At 41.7% G+C, this 27,973-nt stretch overlaps 1 protein-coding gene across 14 annotated transcripts in view; it reads right to left on the bottom strand.

Annotated features, from left to right (window-relative positions):
- Positions 1-484: 484 nt before the first annotated feature.
- Positions 485-27,973, bottom strand: part of SEMA6D (semaphorin 6D) — a 615,846-nt gene continuing 588,357 nt past the window's right edge. For 4 of the 14 annotated variants that reach the window (XM_027570690.2, XM_027570691.2, XM_027570689.2 and 1 more), the window contains 18 exons: positions 13,781-13,943; positions 13,278-13,389; positions 12,655-12,715; positions 12,482-12,544; positions 12,271-12,372; positions 11,958-12,048; positions 11,399-11,518; positions 10,463-10,551; positions 9,514-9,731; positions 9,273-9,404; positions 8,792-8,947; positions 8,530-8,703; positions 7,576-7,716; positions 7,402-7,479; positions 6,886-6,986; positions 6,476-6,532; positions 4,836-5,003; positions 485-3,069 (listed from right to left, as the gene is read on the bottom strand). In XM_027570690.2, the coding sequence (XP_027426491.2) occupies positions 1,781-3,069; positions 4,836-5,003; positions 6,476-6,532; positions 6,886-6,986; positions 7,402-7,479; positions 7,576-7,716; positions 8,530-8,703; positions 8,792-8,947; positions 9,273-9,404; positions 9,514-9,731; positions 10,463-10,551; positions 11,399-11,518; positions 11,958-12,048; positions 12,271-12,372; positions 12,482-12,544; positions 12,655-12,715; positions 13,278-13,389; positions 13,781-13,889 (3,261 nt within the window). In that variant the 5' untranslated portion in view covers positions 13,890-13,943 and the 3' untranslated portion in view covers positions 485-1,780. Of the gene's footprint in view, positions 3,070-4,835; positions 5,004-6,475; positions 6,533-6,885; positions 6,987-7,401; positions 7,480-7,575; positions 7,717-8,529; positions 8,704-8,791; positions 8,948-9,272; positions 9,405-9,513; positions 9,732-10,462; positions 10,552-11,398; positions 11,519-11,957; positions 12,049-12,270; positions 12,373-12,481; positions 12,545-12,654; positions 12,716-13,277; positions 13,390-13,780; positions 13,944-24,806; positions 24,828-27,973 lie in introns of those variants that run through there. The other 10 variants (XM_027570693.2, XM_027570694.2, XM_027570695.2 and 7 more) reach the window with 10 other exon arrangements.

The following is a 27,973-nucleotide window of genomic DNA, read 5'->3' as shown; positions in this document are numbered from 1 at the left end:
ATCAGTGTTATCACAAGAAATCAGTTGAACTTACTTGTCTAAGTCAGGAGCATTCCTCTGCCTTGGTACTTTCTAGATTAGGTTCAATAAACCATGGTGTGGTGTGCAGCATATTAACTGAAACAGTCATCGGGGTTATACATCATCAACTGTAAGTAGCTTCTGCAAAACTACAAATAAATGACCCTATGGTTCCCGCAGGTGTCACATTACCCGAGAAACCTCATTTGACTTCACATTATCACTGTTTCATCCTTAGGAAAGCAGGAGTGGAATGTTTATCATGGCAAAGGATGTAATGCTGCTATTTGGGTGGATTGTTGGACAATTAATCGTTCTAGGTTGTTTTCACGATTTTTTAAAAGTCTTTTCAGGTGCTGGTTGAAAAACATTTACAACTGGCACTCGGTAAATGATGTGCTATACTGAAAACACTTGACATATTTTAGTACTTCTATCATTCTCATGAATAAGGCACAAAATGCACAGATTCAGGTAAACTCACATGTAATATTTACAGTATATTGTCATTACCTGCATGACTTAAAAGAAAATTCTCATATAACACAACATAGACAACATGATTGCACCACTGTTCGGTTTTCAGAGACTCTCTCTGTTAGGCCAATTAGAAATCCTTTCACATCTCCTTCTTTTGTCTTCTGTTTTGTTTTGTTCTTTTATCTTGGGGGTAGGAGGAGTTAAAGGGAGAGAAATTATACTACACAGGAGAAACTAAACAACATCAAAATAAAACCTTATTAGTGTGTCCAAGGTTAAATACAGTGAGTCAGGTTTGGATTCACAGTGGACAGGTAAATTTTACTACTGAATACTGGTGGATAAATCAAGGATACCTCTTAACATCTCTATCTCCTTAAGCTAGCAAGACTGTAATAGAAGTTTTAATGAATAGCAGCACAAAATTACTTAGAACTCTTACATTCTGGCATTGGGGACCATGAGAGTCAAGTGAATCATTTTGATGGTCAAATCAGCCTTGATTTTATTTGTTTCTTTTCTCAAAGCTGCGCCCAATGGACTGCTGTGGGAAGAAGATATTGTCTCTTGTTCAGTCATGCTCAATGTAAACAAGTCCATAGCACAGAAAGATGCAATGGGCACCAAAACAAATCCTAGTGGGTAGAGAACACACACACACACACTCACACACACATATGCACGAATGCACACACACACGCACGCACACACACGCACACGCACCGCAGTTCACTGGTGGCATGAAAAAAATGCCACACTTGAAAAAAATGCTACAGTTTGGGTCAAAGAATGAATTTTCAGCAAATCGTTTGGTAATCTACAAGTTCATTTCTTTGAGACATTACCATTATTTTTTGACATTTGTGCAAGAGGCAAGGTGAATGCATACAATTAAAATGTTCACATTTAATGGGAAGACCACACATAACGGTAGTCTAAGTTGAACCCATTTTCAAGTATTTGCTCACAGATTCTTCTGAGTACTGTATCAGCTTTCTCTGCTGGTAGGGTAGCCCCTGGGAGCTACACATCTCTTTAGCTTCAAACAAAAGAAATGGAATGACCAGCACCTTCCTTTGTTTTCCGGCAAGTACACAGAAGCTTTGCTGTAGTAGCTACATGTGGCAAGTTCTGATGTTGCCAAAGTTAGAAAGAGTTTCTTTGGCCACTTAGTTCTCTTAAAATACAAGGGAGTCTCTCATCTTAAGGTACCCTTACAACATCATCCTCTCAACAACACGGACAGGATAAAGCCACACGGAGAATAGCACACTTGAGCCTAGTAAGTGTATTTGTTCAGTGGTCTGACAGACGTGGTTTGAGGAACAAAGGAAGGCTTTGGTGGCACATCAGGTTTTAAGGACGGTGTCCTCTTTAGTCCCGTCCTAGGAAGGGTGCCATTACTGGTATAACTGCTCTGTCTGGAGAGGGAAGGTTGCAGATGAACACTCACTGGTGTTCCCTGAATATAGTCCACCTTTGCCCCAGTGGGGGTGGGCATGTACCCTCCACGGTTCATACTAGGCTGTCTAGATAACAAAACACCATTTGGTGAGTTTAAGTTTTTAGGCATTGCAGATATAGAGTGCCTCTGGGAGGAATTTTTGTGATAACCCCTTTGTCTTTCCAGAGAAGTCATTGGGACTCCAGGAGTGGTGGGGACGTCCACTCGCTTGGTTGGGCTATTTCTGGGGAGAGTTGAAGGAGGAGAGTACAGTGATGCCTCCCGGTTAGGGACCTTGGGTGGGACCTCAGACATAGGTCCCACAGGATCCAGCATTAGGGTCTGGTGGGCCATCTGGATATCTCCCATGATGGCTTTGGGGTTGCTGTTTGGGTCATTTAGATGCTTCAGGAGATCATTGAGGGTATTTCTGGAATCCACAGAACGCCGGTGATCTCTTTTACTGGATGACTTTGTAAGTGGGTGGTCAATATTTTGAAGCTTCTTTTCAGCTTTGTGAGCATTGGAGTTTGAGAAAGACGTGTTGTAGTCATGAGTAGCATTAGGAAGAACAATGGCACTGGGGATATGCCCGTGACTTAATGGGGAATGGGGTGGTGGACTAGAAGGGAAAAACTGTGGGGTTTCTTTCCTTGAAGCCCCATGGCCATGGGCCTTGTCTGAGTGGCTCTTCATGGCCTGCAGGGTCTTCTGGTGAAGCACAGGTGTAGACTCAGGCGTGGGGAGAGCAGCCAGTTCGGGAGGTTGGCCCCGATGGTCCATCACCATGGATTTAGTATCTCCACTGGGAGGCAACTCTTTCCGACTGGTCAGCAGGTTACTGTACAATTTGGGAGAATCGATATTCTGTTGATATTCCTTGACCGGGCTGTCAAAGAGACCATTCAGTTTGGCAAAACTTCCACTGGAGTCTGTGCACGACTGGGCAGATTCTGCATCTTTATGAATCTTTCTGTTTTTCCGAACAAACAGGTCACGATAGCAGTATACTGCCACACCTGCAATGAACGCACCCAAAACAAAAGCGGCAAAGACACAGGTGATGAGGACATTCATGTGGACCATCTGGTTGGACTCTCCTGACTGGACCTCCCATCGTACACCTGCAACAGACATGCAGGAAGAGAGTCTGAGTGAGGTACTTCTTTCCAATGATATTAGCCAGCAAATGGCTTCCATTGAGCCAATACTACCTTCACATGGTCCATATGCTTAGCTTGGAGGGTCAGGGAGACTCTCAAAATCTCATCTATATATTTTTCTTGAGTCATGATCGGATCCCCAGAGACATACACGATTGCTGCAAATGCCAGGATAACTCTGATCTCCCACTGATCCGTATGTGTTTTTCCCCGAAACCCCTCCTAAGTAGTTATCTAACATTCAAAATTTTAAGAGTTTGGGGGGTCTAAAAATTAGAGTTAGAAAGTACATATTTTCTAAATGGCCAATCTAGAAATGCTTTGAAGTGTTTTGTCTCATGATTTTCTCCTAATTCATAAGTCAGGATTACTGGGCAACTGCTGGAACTAGGAAAATGTATGGGTTGGCATAAATGTACATTATGCTAAAATAAGTATGCTAAAATAACTATGCTATCTTAACTAGAAAAGACACACAATTGGTTCACAAACAAAAAGTGCCAGCTTGGTCGTTGCTAGCTACAAATACGGACTTCCATGTTTGCTTTGATATATTTTTTTTCATTCCATCTTGGAGTGAATTACTCTTGAATTGCTTGCCATGAAAGAAATCCAGAGAGTCTAGAGAAGTATAATATGTAGTAGTTAAGTGATATTATCCAATTATCTTGAGATATTTAAGAAATATTTAAGTTAGACTAGAAGAAGAGTGGATTAGTTTATAATTATTGGGATTTTTAATGCAACCACAGACATCTAACAGTCAAACAAAGAAATGTTAGTTCAAGAGGTATCCAAGTCTGTTACATGCTATAAGCACAGCTATCCCAGGATAAGGTTAAATCAATGTAATTTTGAAGATTCTGTTGCTTTAGGTTAGTACTAAGGCCTTTGAACATTAGTTGCTTTTAATCAATGTCTGGGATTATGGAATTCAGTGACATTGGGAAAGACAAAGAAAGAAAAGTAGAAGGAAATGATACTACTGAAGGAAACAAAACAGAAAGAATGATTATAAAACTGTTTACAATGAAAACGTGTAAAACCCAAATCAACAGACGTAAATCATAAATGACAATGTACTGGCATAAAAACTGATTGGAAACCTGATACCGTAGTTTGCTAAGCACCAAGGAAGAGATTTTTTTTTTTCCCCAGAGTAACATGTCTACTAAGCTAGCTCACCAGGCAGCTGTTTTATAACTGCTTCTATTAAAGGCTGAAAGTGATAGTTATGGACAAGTGCTCTGATATGTTTTATTGCTTGTGACATTCAAGCAGCTCACTAGCACCTGCATATCCTTTTCAGATTGCATATGGAATCGAAGCTAAACAGAAGGCTGGGAAAGGCTATTAGACAAAACATCTGATACCAGGATATTTGCAATTAATGAGTTTGGTTTTTGATGTTGTTGGGGTGGTCCTGGAAATTCTCTGACACCGAGCAGCCTCTCAGCATCTTCAGGCAGAAACCAACACGGACTAGATTGTCTGAGGGGCCATCTTCTCACCCCTTTCTTTCACGGCTTTCCACCTCTTTGGTCTGTGAAGGGACGCACTCCATACAAGCACAGAAACCGGAGTGAGGGCAGCCAGGGGAGGTGGCGTGAATAACAGCAGAGCTGTGTCAGTCCATCCCCGGGAAACCCTACGTCCACCAGCTCCTCAGAGATATCAGGAATCAGGTTTCCACTCAGCAAGAGATGAGTTCCCTGGTGAGGCCTTACCCTTTGGGATACCTGATAAAGGATCAGTAAAATCAGAAGTGTTTGGGTCATCTTGAACTACAAATTTCCGGGAGCTCGTCAGTTTAGGTCTCCAGGTATCAATCACTTTAGGTGTAATTTCTGGGATACTTGCCATTGTGGTAACAGATGATGAAGATACCTCCATGTCTGTGGTGGCAAACAGATTTTTATTAACGTGGGTAGTGCTGACAGATTTCTCTGATCTGCTGCATTTTTAAGTAAAGTTTCAATCAATTTTATGAGAAAGCCTGTTCTAGGATTTCATAAAAAAACACATTCAAAGAGACTATACCAAACGTCCTTCTTGCAAGGGAAAAAGAAAAACTAAAAATTAACCATAAAGACAAATTAAGCAGATTTCAAAACTAGAGACACTGAAAATGCTCCTACCAAAGCCCCTATGTGATGAATGACCCTCGTGGAAAAGGTAATAGAAATACCAAAGATGAATTGCTACTTTCTCGTCTTTTTGTGAGACGGCATCGGTTCATTTCTTTTTGTGTCTATGTCTAAAAGCATTGTCCTGGACGGTTGGAGACTGTGGATCCTTCACTGGGGAAACCTACGGGGTAACTTCGTCAGGAAACACCTGCGTGAACACTTGACTTTTGACCCATTGGAGCAGGTTGTTGTGCGTCTACCACGGACCTCCCGTCCATCTGTGCAGTGAGGCCTCACATCATCCGTGGTAAAGCACCGAAGCAGGGAGGAACCTCACCTGTGCCTTTCAACATTCTCAGGGAATTTCCTCCAAAGAATTAGCAGCAACTCATGCAAAAGAAATGGCATTTATCAACTGAATAAGGATGCTCTGATACATAAGATCTGGCATCCTTTTCTCCCTTTTGAGGAATGAAACTGCTGTGAGCTTTAGAAGCAGCAGGAGGACTAGAAGGAACTGAACCTCTTAGCACGTGTGTTACTGATTTCCACAAAGTAGATTTTTCCTCAGAATGTAAGCATACGGTTTTAGGTTAAAATTCTGGAGACCCCCGTTCAGACTGGTGCAATGGTCGCAGGTGAAGACTCCAAAACAGATACAGACAGACGGGCATGGAGAGCCCACTGAACACCTTCATACATCAGATACCAGCTTCATTCAACGGGAGCCTTTTGCACGCCACCGAGACCACAACATTCAAAGATTCCCGGGCTCACTGCAAACCATTCAAAAAAAAGATGTCTAAAATGTATAAATACACATTTTGGGGAAATGCGTATTTGTTTACTAGGCCTTAGGAAAGGTGAGGAGAGAAGGGGGAAACAATGAAATTCTGCCATCCATTCAGTATAGATGGCCAGAGGGAGCATCCACAATGCAGAGGAGTGAGAGAGAAGAAAAGCTTGGGTGGGCGGGCGTGCAGCTGGAATGCAGTCTACGTGAATCCATTTGATTTTTCTTACGGGATGTGCCTTGGTCAATGATGAACTGTTAACATGCTACACAGGGGTGGAGTGCTGAGTGAGAAAAAGTCTTTCAGTACCATCGGTGGGATTATGAATCAAAGCAGAAACATGAAAGGCTGCCAAACTGCGCAAAAGGAGGGGAGAAGGGGCTGAAAATGCTGAACTGAAGGAAAGAAAAGGTTGTTAATTCAAAAAAATTAAAAAAAACTAACCAGATGTTGGACCGCCAAATATTTTGTAATCTGGTGTAGTTGAAGTAGGCAAAATTTCTAAAAGAATTAAAGGAACAAGTAATCAGTAAAAAGTAACCAAAATAAAGCAAAATTTATGAATTCCAATTAACTAAAAAAGTCAAAAGAAAAGACTCTAAATTAAAAGATTAACCTACTGGTTAGACTACCTTTCTCTATTTTCTACAAAATTGTAAATGGCGAAGGAAAAAAAAAAGTAAGATTCTTCTCTAACGCATCCCCATGACCAAACAGCTCAGCTTTTGCGAAGTTTAAGTTAAATGCTAGGTGGTATGTGTCCTGAGCCATTAAAAGGCTGATTGTAAAATAATGTTCACGTGCAAATGTGGTCAAAAAGAACTGCCAGAAGGAGAAGGAAGATCCGGGCTTACCATGGCAGTCCCCTAGGTGGGCCGTGTTGCCGTATTCTGCGTCTTGTTCGTAACCTCCAGCGCTGTGGTTATGGAAAGCAAAGAAGTCTTCGGTTAACAGCCTTCATAGGGACACAAGTGACAACCAGAGCAGAACCAAGAACACAGACCGATTAGTAGGAATGGGCAGAGAGAAAAAAAGGGACATTTCAACACAGCTTGCTAAAACGAGTATTTCTTCTTTCAACATCTGGCCACTAGAATGTTTAAGAGAGGAGAGAGAATTGTTTGTTCTCTCCATCCATTTCCCTCAGGTATTATCCTGTCTACAATCTCCCTTCCTTATTACAGCCCCAGATCTTTTTTCTTTTCTTTCTTTTCTTTTTTACTTCTCCCATATCAAAAAAAGAAAAGAGAGGAAGAAAAGAACAAAAGTAGTACTACTGGAATTTTTCTCAACTGTCTAGGTTTAGAGACCCCAGAGAAGACAGGGGCAGCTCTCAGAAGATCCTGGCTAATGTAACAGAGCATACTTACAGCGTCCCTGGGGTCACTCTGCCACAGGTGCCCTGGCTTAACCAGCCACAGTACGGGTCCCGAGATGCAACACAAGACCTGTATAAAAACCAAACAGAATGGAACTTGGATTTTCTCATCATCAAAGGTCACGATGCTACAAGACCCACGGTAAGGAAAGAAATATCAGCTTACTTTTTACAGGATCCGTAACGCTCACAGCGACTGAGGGGAAGGCGAATAACGCAGCTGGAGAACGCCACGTACACAGCGTGATGGTCTTTATCCAATTGTAATGAGATGACCTTTCTGTCCTCCTCATTCTCAGCATTACACCTGTATTTGGGGATACATTTGAAGGCCTAGTTTAGGAAGTCGAAAGCTACACGAAATATGCAAGGCAAGTGGGGTTTGGCTTTGCAATCACTAAGAGCTGGGAGATCCTGAGGGATATTCTCAGTAGAAAACCAGTTAAGTACATAGTTTGGGAAGTAACAATTCTGTGTTTGATCTTCTGCTGCTCTGCAGAATTGGTTAAACTTCAGGTTGGACAAAGAGTTTTTTTGTTTTTTTTTTAAGATTGCTTTCTTGTTCTGGTGACAGAAGGGAACTATGTTTGTGAAGACCACTTTAGACCACAGGGAAGGAAAAAGGACAGGGTTTCAATGCACTTAAATCTTGCTGGGCTAGATGTTTCTGATCTCTCTTTAGTCTCCTTTGCTCCATTTCTCTCATCTACTTCTTGTTTGTTTTAATGGTCCAGTTATCTTTTATATCAGTGGTTGGAAGACTTGTATTGTGAGCGTGCGCATGTGCATACTTGCAACCAATTGTCTGCTGCAGGTAGCAGCCGAAAATAAACCTGCAGGGTATCAGGGGTGGCTGCTAACACATTATCATTGCCCACACGTGAAAAAAATGAGGGCTGAATTATTTTTAAACTAATCCACTGCCCACCATCCTAGCCCTAGTGGACTCAGGAAAAACAACAAACTCGGGATTTATTTCACTAAGGAAAGACAAAACCAAACCAAACACTAATATGCCCAACCACTGCTAATTTCTGGGGCGCAAAGGAAATTACTAGATGAAATACACGCCGGAAAGTTTTGAGCCGTGCTGAAAAGCCTTCTCGTAAAATACACCTACTTTGCATGGTTGTATGCTTCAATCTCTTCCAGCAATACACTGTCATTCAAAGAGAAAGGACTGGTCTTTGCCAAAACTTTAAGCACCACGCCAGCTTCAGAGCCAACAAAGATGACTGTGTAGTTCTGGTGGGGCCCAGCAGTGTGGTCGACGGCAATGGCCGTCAGTCTGTACCTGCCAGGGGAGGTAGGCCAAGTCAGAGGGGGTGCCAATGGGAAGGGAAGGCGTTAGAGGGGAGGGGCGGCTGTTCCAGTGGTCTTACCTAATCCGGGTCTTTGTGAACCAGGGCTCGTCGGCAATGGGTGGGATGGCAGAGTCCATTAGCGGGTGGGATTTGATGAACGACAGGGTTTCATCAGGGAAATCGATGGAGGTTTTATAAGCTTCGGCAAGGCCGTGCTTTGCACAACAGCCAGGCCTGAAAGGAAAACAGTGTATTTTTCCCCCCTCACAAACTGTATCTAAGGGAGAAGTGTCCATTTTGAAAGAAGAGGCTGAGAAAGAAAGGAGAATGGGCAAAACCTGAGGAGTAGCGCTCTCCCCCTGCGCTCAGCAGGCTCTCTGCATTCGCCCCCGTGGGGCTGAGTGGACTGGCTCTGTCTGCAGTGCCCCCCCCACCCCAGCCCCGGGGACCCCTTCCTGGCACGGGAGGTTGGCCCCCCTGCTCTCTGAGGATGGATGCTTCCAGTGACCAGAGGGTTTTGTTAAAGACAAAAAGCACTTTCTGTCTTTTTTTTCTTTACCTTGGCTTCGGTACTTTGTCTTCGGGGACTGCTGTCCACACAGAATCTGGGGTTTTCTGTTCTTTAAACCGTCCTTTGAATACTTTTTCAATGTCATCCATGCTAAATGCACACACTGCAGACCCAGGAATGCTGCAAAGGGGGACAGCATCAGGGAAAGCATCCAGCAACAGGAGGCCCACTCCTGGGTCCCAGAAGCAAGCACAGAACAGCTTGAGAAGTGTCAGGGCTCGGTTCTCACCTGTTGAGCTGTGTGGTGAACACCCCGACCACAGTGGGGATGCCATTGATTTGTATGATGTCTGTAATAGACTGCAGAACATCAAAGTAGAAAAACGAATCTCCGGGGACAGAGCAGTTAAGCCGAGCCTTCAGAAATGAAGTCCAGTGTTTCTCCAGGACCCGCTGGGAGCCACCCATGTCATTTTTACAGATGCGGGCCACACGGGAATACACAGCCTGCCCAGGGGACGAGAGCAAAGCCACAGGGTTATGCGCAGGGAGGGGGAACGGAAAGGAAAAGCTGCTATTTAAGGGAGGGACACAAAAGTGCTAAAGATACGTCTGGCTCGAAAGAATCTAGCAATCTTCTCTCTAGGGATTTGGCCAGTAAGAAGGTAGACTTGATTTACCTGGGAGAAAAGAGGGCCATTTTCCTGTTCTGCCAAACGAGCTCCCCAAGAAGTGAGCTGTCGATCTGGCTGGGGGAATGCGAACCATCCCACATTTGGTCTCCCACTTGGTCTCTTAGATCGCTAATGAAATGTGCCATCCTTAAACTTGGCAAAACGAGGTTGCGATGCTTTAAAATTGTACGGGCTTTTACGGAAGCCCTCAAAATTGAATAGGGGCCTCTACTTTCCATCCTGCCTTTTGATGCTGAGAGAGAACGGACGATCAACAGATTTCTAAAGCATTAAAGAAGCATCCATAGCTCAAGGGTGCCTGTAGAACACTCTCGGCAATGACAGAAAAAATGAAACCATCTCAAGGCCCAAGGCTGCTATTCTCACGCTGGCCATTGTTCAGGTGTTTTCCAGCAATTATTTTCATGATAAGCAATTCACTTCTCTGCACTTGGCCCTAAATGCACTGAGTGCTGGAAACCACGCAAAGAGCATAACTCTACCAAAGCGGGCTCAATTCCATGCAGTACAAGTCCAGGATAGAAGTCAAGTGCATATACTTGCCTTGCCTAAATTATTATGTTCTACGGCAATTTCTCGAAAGAAGAAATAGACAAAGTTTCCATATTCTATGGCATGAAGAAAATGTGGCTCTGAAAGAGAAATCGAAAACAAACTGGTTCCTAAAGGATAGTTCAATTAGCACAAGACCCCGGCTGCTCGGCATGACAGACAGACGACGTAGCTACACACAAACTAGTGAGAACCCCAATACACCAATGCGCTCAAGGAGTCCTAGTATGGGTGTGTTGAAGCTTCAAGGAACCCACTATCTTTTATGTCAGCTAATGGACTGTAAAAAGCCTACGGGAACTGAACTACAGCAAAGGTCTTTGTTTCAACAGATTTATTCATTAACCTATTTTAACTAGGGAAGAAAACTTCTTACATGGAGAATGAAAAATCTTGGTATCTAGACTCCAAAGAACAAAGTGACTCTGCGGAGATGAACTAATCGATTCTCAGTGTTAACTCTGGAGGATAGGTAGATGGGAGTGGACAAGGAACATTATATGTATTCAGAGGTAGGCAAATTGGCACCACAATGTGGTACCAATGCATTGGTACCACATACAAAAACCATCTCATCGTTTCTTGGAACAAATACTTTAATAAAGTTGTGGCATTCATCCTAAAGAAAGTAATAATTAAATTACTATTAGACATTCCATATGCTGACATTGTTGGGTGAAGCCCACATAAAGACTAACTCTGGCAGAGGTCAACCGGGATATGACCGTAGATGAATCAACTTTCCTGATGTGGTTACTTATTTCCTCTTTCCTTGTCAATGCTCCCGCTTACAACCAAAGCAACTTGTACTTGCTCTAAATAAACAACATAAAGTCATGCACTGAGCCTCCTGATGCCATGGCTCCTGGTCCCACTTGGCCATCCCACTACCCTTGGCAATCCCACAATGCTGCTTTTCAAGGGTACCTTTTATCCATTTGGAATCATATTTTATTGTACGAAGGGCAGATCCATCACCCATGCTTCGATAAATAACAGCATCGCTGGCCAAGAAGTCAGCCACTGTGGCAGAATATAGCTTCCCATCTGAAACCAGAGTTATAATTTGGGTAAAATAACCATAATTATCCTGTAGTGTGTTATCCTATGTAGTGTGTTACACCTTTTGGAGTGCTTTTACCTGTTATCCCTACATATACAAATCAACCTAGACCTGATCCTCATAATCAACCTGTGACAGGTTGCCCCCTGGGATCACTTCATTTTACAGATTAAGGATCTAAGTATCAAAAAGCTAAGCCACTTATTCAGGGTCATTGACCTAGTTAACAGAGCTCAGTGTCAGAATACTTATAATATGCTCACTTTTAAATCCTCTTTTTTGGAAATTTTTTTCCTAGCTCCTAGACTATGAAACACCTATAACAAGTTAGCTACCTCAGTTATGAGCTTTTTTCTTCCTTTAAATTCCCTTTTACCTTCAATGTCATTAATCGTTTATATTCATTACACCAAAGGATCTTACCAGCAAAAAGGGCAACATTGGTTTGTCTGGCATCAAATGGGCATCTTGCCAGGCCACTAATTTCCTCCCCGTCATACTCTAAGGTATTCAACTATAAAAGAAAAATAAATAGCTGGTGTCACATCTGTTCAATGTACCTGTTTGAAGCCAATACTGCTTTATTTGTACTGAAATTCTATTTGAAGAATTTTGTCTTTATTCTTCCATAGCATTAGAGATAAATGGGTTACAGCAGAAAGGATTCAACTCTAACAGCATGACAGCGAAGGAAAAAAAGTTGATAAAAAAAGCACACCATATGAAATATACTCACCCTATAGTATCTACACATGGGATTAAACGCATTGGTACCACATACAAAAACCATCTCATCGTTTCTTGGAACAAATACTTTAATAAAGTTGTGGCATTCATCCTAAAGAAAGTAATAATTAAATTACTATTAGACATTCCATATGCTGACATTGCTGGGTGAAGCCCACATAAAGACTAACTCTGGCAGATAACTCATCTGTTTTACTTACTTTATGTTTGCCTTTCATAGCACAGTTTTCTCGGTCCTGTTGTCTTGACCGCCATGTCAGTTTCTGTATTAATCAAGCAAAACCAAAGTTCAGTATTTTAAGTGAAAATTTTTGGACGGGACGGAGACATTACCCAAGTTCTGAGGGAATGCAAATAAATTTCACTTGCTCACCTTGCTCGGTATTACTTCTGTTTTGGGGATTTCATTCAAGTTTACTGTATAAACTTGATCCCTGTTGGAAACAAGGCAGTAAGTCATATCATGTGAATGCATAAAAATGTTAAGCTGCTGCTTCTTATTTTATTTTTTACAGATCTGCCTTTATTGTATTTTGGAGATCATGTGGATTTTCTCTGTCTCCAACAACAAAGTCAACAAAGAGGACTTTTTCATTAGTGAGATGCTTTTATATATCACTGTGGTTAGGGAGCAAAGAAAGCTCTTCTCTTCAGGCATGGGTCAAACAGCTACTTGGTATTAGCATAGGCATACTTCTAATATTTGCTTGAATAATTCCAAGTTAAAAAGAATAAAGATTTTTTTTCCCCTGCTGCTTTAGTAATAAAGAATGGTGTATGATTGCTTGATGGCAGTAATAAAATAGCACTGCTGAAGGCTTTAGCTCTGTATTTTGTTCCTGGTAACACAACACTGACTCTTCTCAGTGAATATTTTTGGCTACTTGCAATTTTTGATCACAATCACATATTAGTTTTTCATGAACTAGACACATTAATGCAAGCACCACAAGAGAAAAGAATTTTAATCTAATAAACCAACGAGAGGAAAATTACCTGCCAGCAATATAAAGTGTGTCTCGAATTTTCAACATCAGCTGAAAGTCCAGCCTGTGCTGGGATTCATTGCCCGAAGGGCGTCCTCTAAAAACCGGATATTGCCTTGAATCTGCAAGTAAAAATGGGCTAAACTATCAGTCAGGATTATGGAGCTGAAGAATCAATATACAGCATTGATTAGCTGTATGTACTAGTTGTAGAAGGGTTTTAACTAAATTCCTCTCTTAAGGCCTTGAATACAAATGAATAAAAGATGGTGAATGTTAGCAAATGGTCTTTTTCTTCTAACAGAAAATATATAACCTATATATGGGTTGCTTTAGAAAAGCAACCAACAAAGCTGTCCCATTTTCTCCAAACACTAAGAAAGGACTCTGGATCAATTAATGGGCAAAAACAGTTTTAAGACATAAAAAACTCTCTTTCTAAAAACAAATACACTTAGAGGATCAAAACCAAAAAAAGCTCCCTTAGAAAAGGATGCTCTTTAGATTACTTACAGTGATAATCAACTGTATTGAGGGGTTCATCATCTTCAGGAAAGCTGACTGCCCTCAGCTGGCGAATCATCAGGAGCAGCATGTAGGCACAAAGCAGGAAGAACCTCATGGTGGGCCAAGATGAAGTCAGAGCAGCCCCTCCTCAGAAATCCCACTTAGCTACCTGGAAAACAGAAACGATTTAGAAAGATCTCTATGCTGTGATGAAACTTTCTCATTTGTAATCAGTTCAATTTTCACCACGAGCTCTCTCCAGCGCCCCCCTGCCACCAGGAGCCCTGGCAGTGGTGGGTGAGGTATCTCTGAAAACACAGGCCAAAGATGGCAACGTGCCAGGTCTGATTAAAGCATCTGGTGAGCATATTGAAGTTTTAGGCACATTTGCAAGAGTTTTTGAGGTAACTATGTATGTCATCGCAGCAAGATCACCAGAACCACAAACAGAAATGCTGGCTGCTGACTTGGCAAGAAAATGGGCTAAGTTGGGATTAGAATTTTAATTAAACTCCAATCTGCTTCCCTTCCCCCAGCCTGAAATACATCCAGGACAGCTTGTCTCTGTACAGCCCCCGCCCCCAAAAATGCCCAAGCTGTCTCACAAATATCCAGGGAGCTGATGGTCCTGTCGCCCCTCATCAGATCCTTGCTAAAGGCATTGCCAAATTCCCAGCATTACTCAAGCCTTAGCCCTAAATTCTTAAGTAGAACAGTTCCCTTAGCTTACTAAGACCAACATGGAAGCAAGGACATGAATGACGTTGAATCAGGGTGGAAGAGAATTAAAAGAAATGAAACGATTTCACGATCTATCAAGCAGGACAGGATTGAAGCGGCACAGCTGACACCAGATCACTGGGGAAGTCTACTTTTTTACCTAAAACCATTTGGACACAAACCCATACCCTAAGTATGCCTGTCCCTTCAGCTTTATTGAGCTTTAGAACCGTAGGGGGCCCTTAGGGACCATCTAGTCCCAACCCCCTCATTTTTCAGATGAGAAAACCATGGGCTGGAAAAATTAAGGGACTCACTGAATTTCAGGGAGCTACTTAGAGCACGATCAAGGTACAGACTCACATCACCTGAGTCTCCGTCTGGCTCTTTTCTCATATTAAATGAGGAAATTAAGTGACTGGTTTTTTTTTTTCCTTCAAAAATATAGCATTACAAAAAATCTTTTTAGACTAATGAATATATTCATTATCTTTATTGAAGTGATGTTTTCGCAGGTGTATGCATATGCTAGATTTTATCAAATTGTTCATTTACAATGTGCAATATATTGTATGTCAGCATCTCAACATTAGTTGAGCATAATATTAAGCATTAGTTGCATAATATTTCCCAACAAAAATTTTAAAAAATCTTTAGCTGTTATTAATTATTAAACAAGAAAATTAGGGCTCTGCTGGGCCAACAGGATGGCTTTTTTTGAAACTCTAAATGCTCTACTTTGCAACAATACTACCCTGTCCTTGGCCATAATTATCACTTACAGCTACTATACCAAACGGTATAGCAGTTAGCTTTATCTCCAAGTCTCATCTACCTAAGAACTTTAGGAGAAATCATGAGAATCACTTCAAATTCTGGGTGAGTCCAACTACTCAACTGGGTACCTTACTATGCCTCTTTTATCTTCTTAATGTCAAACACACAGATGCACAGGTATGTAAGCTATGCAATGTTTTCAATGTTTGTCTTTCTAACTGAAGTAGAAACCAAGTATACGTGATTTTAGAATCCTAGTTTTGCAAAAGACAGAACAATCTTGCAATACATTTTTTCTTAATGGAGGATTAATTCAGCAGTAAGTTAACACATCGAAAATACTCTGCAAAAAGCATTGTGGAGTGGGACCCGTGGCAGCATCATTTTGTACTCAAGTCAAAAAAGTGTGGGATGTTGGCAGTAGTCTGACTTGGGCTTGGTTGGAACTCCACAATTACTAGCTGACTGACCTGGGAAGCTTCTTCTGTCTCTCTGAGTGTTCATTTATTTATTTATAACATGGGATAATACCACCTTCCACTGGGTGAAAAGGAGGTAAATGTCTGGCTCCTATAAATTCTGAGCAAAGTTAGATCTCCTCATTCATTCCCTACTGAACACCACGCACATGACCTTGACCTAAGAATCCGGGCAGAGTCTGGGAAAAAGATGTCCTAAAATATTAAAGCTATCTGGCCATTTTTTCCCCACAAACAGAGAGTTATTTTAAAATACAAACGGATTATTTTTAGAATATTTTTCACAACTTGAGCCTATTTATCAAACCTAGAAAGAAGGTAAAATACAATCACAGTCAATCAGACCATCCTAACACAACTGTAATGATTTGGTTCTAGTCTTCCTGTCACATGCACATATTTTCAATGATGACAAGGTGACTTTTTTTAATGTACGACTTCTCCTAAAGTAGTCTTCCTGTCTCACTTTTCCATCGTGCTTCCATGTTTCGCCATTTATACAGACCCTGGAAAGTTGAAGCAGTACAAACGCATGAAATGTTGCCATAAGAACAACATGCTGTTATGACATCAATCCCAACTTCATCCTCTGGATGGAAAGTCAATGGGTGTCTCTGCTGGGGTGTCAGGGGAAAAAATCAGGAGCACCCATCAATCCTAAAGAAACTTAGAAATATCTGTGTGAAAACAAGAGGCAGACAGTTCTGTGAATCTTTCTCCACCATGACAGGTAACTGAATGGTTCACATCATGTGGGCAGAACCTTGATGTCCCAGACAGCAGGACAGGGAGGGGCCCTCACCAGGAAGGGTGTCTCTCTCATCTGTGATTCCAGCGTTGAGACTGAGGATGAAATCACTGCTGATTCACTGGCAAGCACCAAGTTGCCGGCTGAGCTATCATTTCCTATAACTCACTCAACTCATTTGACACTGCAGAAAGCAATTTCTCCTCATACCCTACCCCCATCCATCTCATCCTCTAAAAATAAAGCCCCACCACTAATTGCTTCCTGTCCCTGCATAAAGCTTTATTTCAAAAAATTACTTTCAGATTTGCCATAGAAATTATAAATGGAAGTATTTAATGTAAAATATATATCAAAGTAAGACTGAGTTGGGGAGGGAAGGATCTAGAAATACCTGCGAGAAATGAACCAGGGAGATTTATTTTGCATATAAACTCCTCAGACTATCTGGCTTTTACCTTATTTAAGGGACTATCTCCGACTTCTGGGGCTCAGTAAAATCGTGAGACTACTTATGCTGAAGGAGAACAAGTCAAGAGATGGGGCAAAATGTTGGAAAAATATAGACACTGGGGTTTGAAAAGTCTGGTTCAAACTTGCTTGTGCCACTTACTTCCTGGCTCTGGGATCTTGTTTAAGACTTAACTCTTAAAGCCTCAGTTTCCTTAAGTGTAAATTAGGAAAATTGCCATTACTACCTCCTAGGCTCTTCTGAGGATTAAATGAGACAACCTACATAAAACACTTAACATAAACCTGGCCCATAGTAAATGCCTAGTAAATTTTAGTGGGTATTATTATGACTATTATTGTTACCATCTTATTTGGCAAAAATGACCCCAGAAGGGGAAAGAAATGCTTATTACTCTTTTATCATGTACAACCATTCACAAAACCGTTTATGAGTACCATCATAACAATGACAGGGGTGTTCTCAGAGGATTAAGGTAGAGTTTCACAGACATAGATGCTTCTGAGGAGGAGGAAACCACCTTCTCATCTGTAAGGATACAGTAAAGAACATGCCTAAATGAGATTTTTTTTCCTTTCAACCAGAGAACAGAGGAAACTGAGTAAGTATATGTTGTCATTCTTTGGTATTATATATATGCATCTCCCACATATATCTGATGTTAAAGCCTAAATATAATGAGGGAAGTTCTTAAAAGCAGTTCAGAGCTGCCAGGATAGCAAGGGTTTGAGTGGCAGAATTCTTGAGAGAAGGGAGGGTGCCAGGAAATGAGCTCCACACTTAGCACTTAATTTCATATTATGGGATTTGCTACTTCTTTTTTTTTTTAAAGATTTTTTTTTTATTTGAGAGAAAGAGAGAGAGAGAGTTGGGGGAGGGCCAGAGGGAGAGAATCTTCAAGCAGACTCCCCACTGAGCACAGAACCTGATGTGGAGCTTGAACTCAAGACTCTGAGATCATGACCTGAGCTGAAAACAGGAGTTGGACACTTAACCAACTGAGCCACCCAGGTGCCCCAGGATTTGCTAATTCTTAAGCTACCTAAAGATGAGAGTGTAGCTATAAAGAAAAGCCAGATTTTTGGTAGCATCAAGTTTAGGGCCCACCATGAAGGAGTCCCAGTAAATATTTGCAAACTTTCTTTTCGACTCCTGAAGATCTATACCCTATGGAGAGGAAGCAAACATGAGGTAGACCAAATTTTATAAAAACTCCAACTTGGTCTCCAAAAACCAACTCCTGGATTGAATAGATATAATCTCTTCCCACTCTAGCTCCTTGAATAAAAGATAGGTGAGTCCTCTCTAGAGGAAAATAGTATTATCTGGAGACTACAATTTTTTATACAAAATTCTTAACAGCAATTACTAGACATTCCGAGAACGAAGACTAAGAGAGAAAAGAAGACAACTGAAATAGGCCCATAGGTAAGCCAGATATTAGAGTTATGAGACATCAATTTAAAAAATAATTGTTTATTTTGTCCAAGAAAAAAGATGACAAAATGGAGAATTTCACCAGAGAACTGAACTCTATTAATAGAGAATTAAATGGGAAGTTTACAACAAAAAAAAGCACAATCATTAAAGCATTGTAATAGATGTGTTTATAGCAATGTATTTCTTATACCTGAAGACAAAATTAGTGAACTACAAGATGGGCTAATAGAAAATATCAAACAGAAACATGGAGAGCAAAGATGTTGGGAAAAACAGACAAAAGAGTAAGAGACACAGAGGATCTTATGAAAACATCTAACATCGGAGTGCTGGTGAGTGGAGAGAGAGAGATGTGGATGGAAGCAACATTTGATGAGATAATGGCAGCATTCTTTTTCAAAACTGGCCAAAAACCGTAAGTCTCCCATTCAAGAAACTAGGACTTCTAAATACAAAGAAAAACATACTTGAACACATCATAGTCAAGATGCTGAACACAAGGACAAAAAAATGTTAAAAGCTAAAAGAAATTTTACCTTCAAAGAAGCAAGAATAATACTGACAGCTGACTTATCAGTAAGAAATGATGGAATCCAATAGACCACAGAATGACATTTTTAAAGTTCTGAAAGAAAGTAAATTCTCAGGCAAGATTTCTATTACCAGTGAAAATATTCAAAATGAAGGCAAAATAAAGACATTTTAGACACACAAAAGCCTAGAGATTTGTTTTTAGCAAATCCAGACTAAAAGAAATACTGAATGGGAGTTCTTTAAGCAGGATAATGTACAGGGTTTGTTAATAAAAGTTCTTTTTTTTTATGTTATGTTAGTCACCATACAGTACATCATTAGTTTTTGAAGAGAAGTTCTTTTTATAGTTATAGAATAGTGACCAAATTCAAAATTAATGAATCCCAGATAAATAATTGGCATAGAGTCTCTGTCTCCTTGAAAATTGTATTAGTGCAAAGGAAATGAGAATTCAGAAATGGAGTAGGCCTACTCTATCCCCAACCAAAGAACTCAGAAGGATACCATGCTGATTTTAAGGCTCTGGCTATCTTCCGGGGATGCCACTTCTTGAAGAGGAGCTGTTCAGACTCTCCTGCATATACTTCAGGATCTGAAAGTGGAGTTGGTTCCTCCCATTTTCCCAATTATTCCTCCAGATCTTGGAACTTCATGCTCTTCAAAACAAATCTTTCTATTTGAGGCCTGCCTCTCCTCCTTTTCAGCTGATAATGTCCTAGTCACTTTCTCTAAGAAGTGAAGTTCAAAGACTTCAGTAGCCCCAGTCTATGGCACTTGTCATCAGCTGTAGCTTCTTCACCTCAAAACTCATAAAGTCAAGCGCTGCATGCTTTGCTGTCAATCTCTTGTCCTTCCAGCTTATTTGTCTCACCATTTTCACTGTGACTGCTCCTTCTTCTCATCAGGGCCATCAGTCTCCTAACATCTCATTTCTTCTAATTCATTAGGCTTCCTCAATCTTGACATATCACTTTACCCATCTTAGATGTAACAGTCAATAGTCAATCATTGTAATAATACTTTAGCCTATATTCTAGACTCCTTCGTCCTTTGTATCCTTATCAGGCTTTTTTGTAAAGTTCTTGGATGAACTCAACCCTTCACCTTCTGCACCTGCCCCAGCGCAGCTGAGCCCCAGTGAAGACAACCATACTCTCGGACAATTTGGTAGTAACATCACAGAATTCTTGGTCACTGACTACAAATAGCACTATAATCTGTGGGGATGCTATGTTTCTCTACCAGGTTTGCCCACTCCCCAAATCATAAGTTTAAACTTTTCCTATTCTCTTCAAAGCCTTCATCTGATCCTTCTCCTCACTCCACTACATTCTTCCCTGCTGCCCCATAGCTACTTCACTCAGAAAGTAAAAGCCATGAGACAGGAACCTTCCTCAATTCCGCCCCTCCCCTTCCATTACCAATCAGACTCATGCACCCTCAACTAGTATTTCTTCCTTCTGTCCCGTTTTAAGAGAAGTTTTCACCACCCCCCCAACTCCTCTCCATGTGCTTTAAGCCCAAACCTTTCTGTCTTTTCTGGAATAGAAAAAGCATGGACTATGTTTTTCTCTCTCTGGTATAGTCTCTACTTTTTATTGATTAAATACTATCCATCAGCACTCAATTTGTCTAAGCTTCTCTCATCTCAAAAAAAAAGAAAGAAAGAAAGAAAAGAAAGAAAGAAAAAGAAAGAAAGAAAGAAGAAAGAAAGAAGAAAGAAAGAAAGAAAGAAAGAAAGAAAGAAAGAAAGAAAGAAAGAAAGAAAGAAAGAAAGAAAGAAAGAAAGAAAGAAAGAAAGAAAGAAAGAAAAAGTAAAAAGCTTCTGTGACCCCAGATCCTTCTCTAGCTACCACCTACCTCTTTCCTTCCATTCATAGACACTTAAAGTTCTATATTCTCACTGTTGTCATTTCCTCGCCTCCCACTCATTCCTCTACTTCCTCTGTTCTAGCTCCTCTCTCAATAACATTTTTCAGTAAAGACATGATGACCTCCATGTAGCTAAATGCAGTGGATGCTTCCAGCCCTGTCTCATAATTACCAGTAGCTTTAGACCACAGTTGACTGTTCACAGCTTTGCAAAACACCACCAATCCCTGCGTTTCCTTACATGGCATTCTTCTGACCTCTTACCCATTCTGCCTGCCCCTTGTTTGTCTCTCGATCATGTCTAAATGCAGTAAGCATTATCCTTCAGAATATAAAGCTTATATAATCTCACAGTCCTCCAGTAACTTTGTATTACTCTTTGGAGAAAGCCCTGATCTTTGTAATGGAGCCATTAAGACTTTCCGTGTTCTGAGTCCTGTCTCCATCTCCAGTCTTATTTGAGCCTGTCTCCTTCTTTACTTGTGCTTCTACCACTATGGCCCTGTATCTGGCCATGGACTGTGTCATTCCACCTACTTCCATCAAGCCTTTGTTCCTACTTTCACTCTGGATGTCCCTTCTTGTCTCCCATCCTTGGTCTAGTTAAGTCTTCCTCATTTTTTTTTAGAGCCTAGGGAAGATTCTTCTCGGTGCCTTGGGATAGGCATGTCTCACAGTTGTCTATAATTGAGACAACTGTGAATGAACAGCAAATGAAGGAAGAAACAAAACTAATCATGGGCCCTGAATCATTACAAGCCCTGCTGAATCTCTCAGGGCAAGATTAGCTTTTCAGACTCCTGTCTAATCTAGATTTATTTAATACTGTTAAACAAACAAACAACAACTATAACAAAGGGCAGCAGACCCAGGAAACCCTAGGTTCTACTCCCAAATAGCATTCTTTTAGTTGAATATGCTGTGACTAAAGGAAAGAATGGGGGTGGAACCAGAGCTGTAGTGTAACGGGCACCAGTCATTCTATAGTCTATGAAATTCCAGGGGGCACTGTTCACGTTGCAGTCAATGAGAATGACGGCCCCTGGAGTTACAGGAGTTATAGGTCTAGGTAGATTGAAAAAGAGCAAAGAGAAGCAAGTTAATTGTTATTCTTTGGAACCTACCAAGACTCAGAAGGTTGTAATTGAAGGTCAATTACAAAAGGTTCGTGTTTATATAGCATTTTCATATCTGGATTCGAGCAGTATGTTCTGTGTAGGGCTGTAGATTTTACTAAGTGTTCAACATCAGTATTTAATCAGAATAATATGACAACCAGGCTGACAATATAGCCTTTTAAATATAAGAAGATGAGAGGAAGAGATGATGAACCACTACTAGTTTCAGAAGACCCTTAAGCAGAGTTGAGGTGGGTATTCTAAGCCCTTCTGAGGAGCTTGTAGCTCCCTGCATCCAGGCTCACCAAGTGACTCCTGACCAATGGGATCTCTTGGAAAAGCACCAACTCTCTTATGTAAGGAATCTCTAGTGCTACCCCACCCACACCCACCCAATCCTCTCCTTCACACAGGCTTGTGGACCAGGTGCCATGTGTGAACAAATACATCCTCTCTGACTCTGGGCCAGGAGGGGTGGCTGAAAAGGCCCTTGAATCTGAGACCCTTCTGCCCTCTGGGAACTTGGGTACCCAAGTTCTCAAAGTGCTTGAGGAGGCTTCGAGCATTGTCATTTTAATGACACTTTGTAATCAACCACCTAAAACACTGCCCCATGGCTTGTTGAGGAATGACGAATCAGCTCTCTGACTCACCCTCCACACAGCTGAGTTCCTGCTGACACATCAGAATCTGGAAGGATGTGCATCTTCAAGGAGTAGGGAAGAACCCTTGTGGGGAACTGGGGACTTGGAATAAAGAACACATCAGGGATTCTTTTCCCACTGACACTGGCAGCAGGAGGAGAAAGGGACAGGAACCAGGAGATTTGGGAACACAGACTTGCTGTGTGATCCCTGACAAGTCTCTGGCTTGAGTTTCTTCATGTAATAAAAGTGGGGTGGGGGGACTAGAAGTATAGGAACACCTCTTTCCCTAAGAGTCCATGATCTTCTGAGGGCTGGAGGAGAGAGGACTCCTTCTGCCTACTCAGATAAACATCCTGGTGTAATACCCATTGCTCCACAGGTTCTTTCCCCTCAACATGTGAGCATCTCAAGTGACTCCCATCACAGACACACAGCATTTCCCCTGATCCTGAGGTGGCCTGTGTTATCTCCCTGTCTCTCACCATCTCCACCTTTTCTGGAGAAAGGTCTGAGCCCATTGTCTCCATTTTCTCACTTTTTATTAAGTTTTTAACCCACTTCAATCTAACTTCAACTCTTGTCCATCAACCACCAAATTACCAACCCAACTCAACCCTCATTCTAAATCTTCTTTCATCTCCCCGAGGTATTTAATCATGTTGGTCCCTCCTCAGCTCTTGCATATCACCTCTGGCTTTCACAGTAATCTCCTTACTTGTCTAGCTACTCCTTTTCAGCAAACTTCTCCAACTTGTCCCACTACACTCACTCTTAGATATAATTCTTCATGGTTCCACTTTGCTCTTTGGAGATTCACCCACACTACACCACCTTTTTCACTACCATCAATTAATTGAATGCCAAATCCATGTGTCCAGCACAGACCACATTCCTCAGCTGCAGAGCCAGCTGTCCAAAGTCTCTGTCCAAAGTCAGATATTTTGACCTCAGTAAAATATAAACACTTTAAATTCAGAAAGTGCAAACTGAACTTCATATACTTTGCCCTGACTTGTCCTCCTGCTAAATTCCCTACAGAGCACAGGCTCTGGGCTCAATGTGCCTGGGTTCAATTCATACACTATCACTTACCAACCATGTGACCTTGGATATATTACTTCATCTCTCAAAGTCGCAAGCTTTCTCACCTAAAATGAGGATAATTCCAGCACTTAAATCATTACAATGATTCAGTGAAATAATCTATGCAATACATGTAGCCCAAATCCTTTGCAACTGGTAAGGAACCAATAGTTACAACTACTATTATTGTTGTTGTCATTACTGATATTTTTAATATCCTACTCAGTCATTTAAGCCTTAAACCCGAGAGTCATCCTAGATTTCTCCCTCTCTTTCATCTCCTCCAATCTGTTAGCACACCCTACTGATTTTTCCCTTTATTGCTCTAGAACACACCCCTTAACTGGTTTTTGCTCTCATAGACTTAAGTTCATCTCCAAAAGCCACTAGAATGATCTTTCCAAAGCACAAACAGTATCGTGTTACCTTCTTGTCTAAAAACAATTTAATGGTTCCTCCTAAAGGCCTGATGATAAAATTCATTTTCAAGATTTACAAGGTTCTCCACAATCTGATTCTCACCACCTTCTGTTTCATCTACCAATACTTCCCCACCTTGATCCCAAAGCATTGTCTCCTGTGAACACTATTCTCTCTCAAATGCCCTTCTTGGAAATTGTCTACTTACCAACTCAAAATGTTGCCGGCATTTGCCTCTTTCCTATTCTTCCCCTCAACCCCAAATTCCTCTCCTCTGGCCACACTGTTCTCCTAAGGATGGGTAATCATACTGTACTACCATGTAAATACTTCTATTGTGGAACTTACCATATCATAGTAATTACTTGTTTTCACATTTTCTCTATTAAACTGGGATGCTTGAAAGAGAGAGTAGATCTTAGCCTCTATCCCAGCATCAGGCATAGGGACTGGCACCTAGGAGGTCTTCAGCCAGTATTTAATGGATGTAGGAAGAGGTAGATATATGAAAGAGGTTGTACATGTGACGGGACTCGGCTATGGTGCGGGTGCCACCTGCACGTCTCTACCATTGCCCCAAACACCTACAGTCTTGAGTCTACAACTGTTCTCCTATGATGTTGGCACGCAATCCTCATTAGCCCCCAGTCCATGAGTTTCCAGGTGCTGCAAAACCAAGAGGTTCTTTACAAATGGCAACAGATGCCTCTTTTCACACTTACCCATCATTAACAAATGGCTCTTTGATCCAGGAGTGATGGGTAACACGGGCCAAAGGAGTAAATTATTTCTGTCACTCCCCACTGGAATTCCTGTTCATTTTGCAGCTTTCCCAGAACAAAGGAGAGGAAAGCAGAGCTGTTCCTGAGATTAAAGAACAGGGTCTATGGGACTGGCAGAAAGCCTACTTGACCCCCCACTACCCAACAAACAAAAATAAAATAAAAATCAGCCAGCCATTAGGCAGAGATCCTGCAATGGGTAATTCTTCCCTTTGGCTGTTAGCCTCTTTCCAGTTAAAAAGTAAGTAGTGCTAAAGCATAATGAAGCCAGAAATCAGTATGAATACCTTTTTAAGATCTTTCCTTTGGGCTAGATTCTGATAGAAGAAAAAAGGAAGGAGGCAGTAGATGCCCTGGAAGGGAGATGCAGGCATGCTGCAGGGTACGGAAGCCTGTTGTGTTCTCTACTAATGCCTTGCCTTTATAATCAATGTCTTCCCCAAAGTCGGGTCAATTATGTTTATTTTAATTTTACATGCATGAGGAAAGCTGGCTATTTTTAAAGTTTTCTGAAAATTAAAGCAGCTCTTATGTAAGGTTTTCAGTTTAAGTCTGAAGTTTTTTAAAGCAAAGCACACTGATATCTCAATCAGTAATGCTTCTGGTCAAATATTAATAATTCAAAAGAAATTGAACTTAAAAGGAATTGAGCAGGAAGAGACATAACACAGGATCTAACCTGCCTTTGCCAAATCCTAAGCAAATCAGCAACAGGGATCTCAGAATTTGACCTCTGAGAAGAACGATGGCTCCAGGGAGCAGAATTCTAGTGACAACTTGTCTACAAGTTTTGCCGGTCCGTCCTGACTCAAATTGGGTAACATTTTAAAGCTAAATTGTCCTAGAAACAATCTTCATTTAATGTGAAAATAACACAAGAAAGTAATGAGAGGATGAGCCCCATATCTAAGCCGAGAGGATCTGCTATCCAGGCAGACGACAAACACATCAACTTCTTAAGAGATCAAGAGGAGGGCTCGCTTTGTGAAAACACAAAACATAGGGACCTTCTACGATTGAAAAAGAAAAAGAAAATTAGCAGAAGATTACTGTGGCAGATATGAGCACAACAGTGTGTCCTTTTTTCAGGGAGGACTGCAGGGCTTTCCAGGCTAACGTGGTGACAAGAGAAATTAAAAGCCTTTTTTTGTTGTTATCTCCTCCATACACAGAGCCCCAGCTAGGCCCGGCTGCTCCCTGTGGGCCTCCAGGAAAGGAACCATTCTAGACAAAGGAAGGGCTCAGGGTTCCAAGGCAGAACTGAGATGCCAAAGGACTCAGCCTGTCTTTGGAACGTTGGCTTATTCTACCAGATGACCTGCTGGGGCTGCCATATGGCCTGCGCCTGACATTCTGTTCAGGATAATAGGGCCTGGGTCCATGCCTGGTTCTGCCCTCTGGGCTGGGATGACAGAAGTAGAGCATGTTTGTTCTGATTCCACTGATTTGTCTGATTCCGCCACTATGGAACCTTAGCTTTCGATACCCTCCATGGCACCTTTTTCAGGTTTTCAAAGGACATGAATGATATCCAGGCAAGGAAAGACTAAGGATGAGTGGCTGCTACTATTCCCAGAAGAGAAGAAGCAGATAAATTAAGGGACGTGGGATCCGAGAGTGGGGAAGCCAGTGCAGACCCTAGAAGTCCCCAGAGTCCAGTTCACCATCACTGCCAACAACTAGAGCACTTGCTCAACGTGAAGGAGTTCATATCTTCATGTTTTATATTCTGCAAACCGCCTCACCAGAGACTTCCAGGAGATGTCGTGACTTAAAACGGTGTCCGAGGGTTTACAGAGGGGTTAAACTCTAACAACCCAGAGAAAGAGAGGTGGTCTTTTTTCCTATTTTAAAAGCCAAAAATTCCTGGTTCAAGTCCTATGATTTTCAGTTGCCAAAAACATGGCCTTTGAATTTGCCTTCTGTATTTGAAAACAGTAATAGTTGCTTGTCCGTGGCAGATGTGGTGAAAGATCACGAATGGTCCAGAAGGACCCAAAGCATCACTATTATCCACATTCCATTAGGAAATGTAGTTCTACTTGTTTTGAAGAATGCCTTTCACAGGTGGGTGAAGAGTGCATGGCCTCTGTACTATTGGTACTTCCTGTGAGGTTATAATTATTTCAACATCCTTTTTTTAAAAAAAAAAAAAAAGTGTTTTGTCCTACTGATAGAAATGAGAGCCCTGGTGACTTATGTTAGCCCAACAGTCCTGGATTAAAAAAGAAGGTGTCATCAAGAGTGAGAATAAATGGCCAGAGTGAATTTCATGGCTGGCAAAACCTCTGGGAAGGCCCAGGCTGGGCCCGAGTTGTTTACCTGGGACTCACCTACAGACCTCTGTCTGCGCTCCGCATCCGAGATCTGAGTTTTTGAAATATCTGGGCCTGCCAAGGCACTCTGGGAGCATAGGTAAATCGTGCCAATTCCTGATTTTTACTAAATCAACTCAACACTCAGAGGGTATGAGAAAAGCGGGGCCCTTCCTTCTGTGAAGGGTGGGGCCTGCCTGAAGTACGGGGCAAAGCAGTACCGGAGTGGGGAACGTGGACTCTGGAGCCAGAATGTCCAGGTAGGAGGCCCAGCTTTGCCACTTAAATAGCCGTTTGCCTTTGAGCCAGGGGGTTAACTACACTCTGTACCTCAGCTTCTCTGCAAACCGGGAATAAGGCTGGCCGCTTTCTCACAGAGTTGCTCCGAGGATTGAATGAGCATATTAAAAGAGCATACAGAATTCCCAGCACATGTTAGTGATCGGGTGAGTGGCAGGAAGACTGTGCAGGGCTAAAGGCACAACCTTGAGAAAGGGTTGTGTGCTTCTAGTGCTAGTGCTGGAGATAATTATGCTTCACACATTATATTACCCTTATCTGCATTTATTCTTGCCTCACCTTATGAATCACCTGGGGGGGGGGGGGCTACTAATCTTACCTGCGACATCAAACACCCCGGGAGTTAATAGGGAGTTAAGACATCTGGTTTCTACCTTTGATTCAGCTTCAGCTAGCGGAGAGGCCATGAGAATGTCAATGCACCTCCTCTGGCTTCGGTTTCCTCCTCTATATAATGAGAGGGTTGGGCTAGAATGTCCTTGGTCTCGAAGG

This window comes from Zalophus californianus, chromosome 6 (assembly GCF_009762305.2).
Source record: "Zalophus californianus isolate mZalCal1 chromosome 6, mZalCal1.pri.v2, whole genome shotgun sequence".
NCBI classification, from domain to species: Eukaryota; Metazoa; Chordata; class Mammalia; order Carnivora; family Otariidae; genus Zalophus; species Zalophus californianus.
The sequence above is the reverse complement of the archived record's forward strand: the minus strand, read 5'-3'. Positions and strand labels throughout refer to the sequence as shown.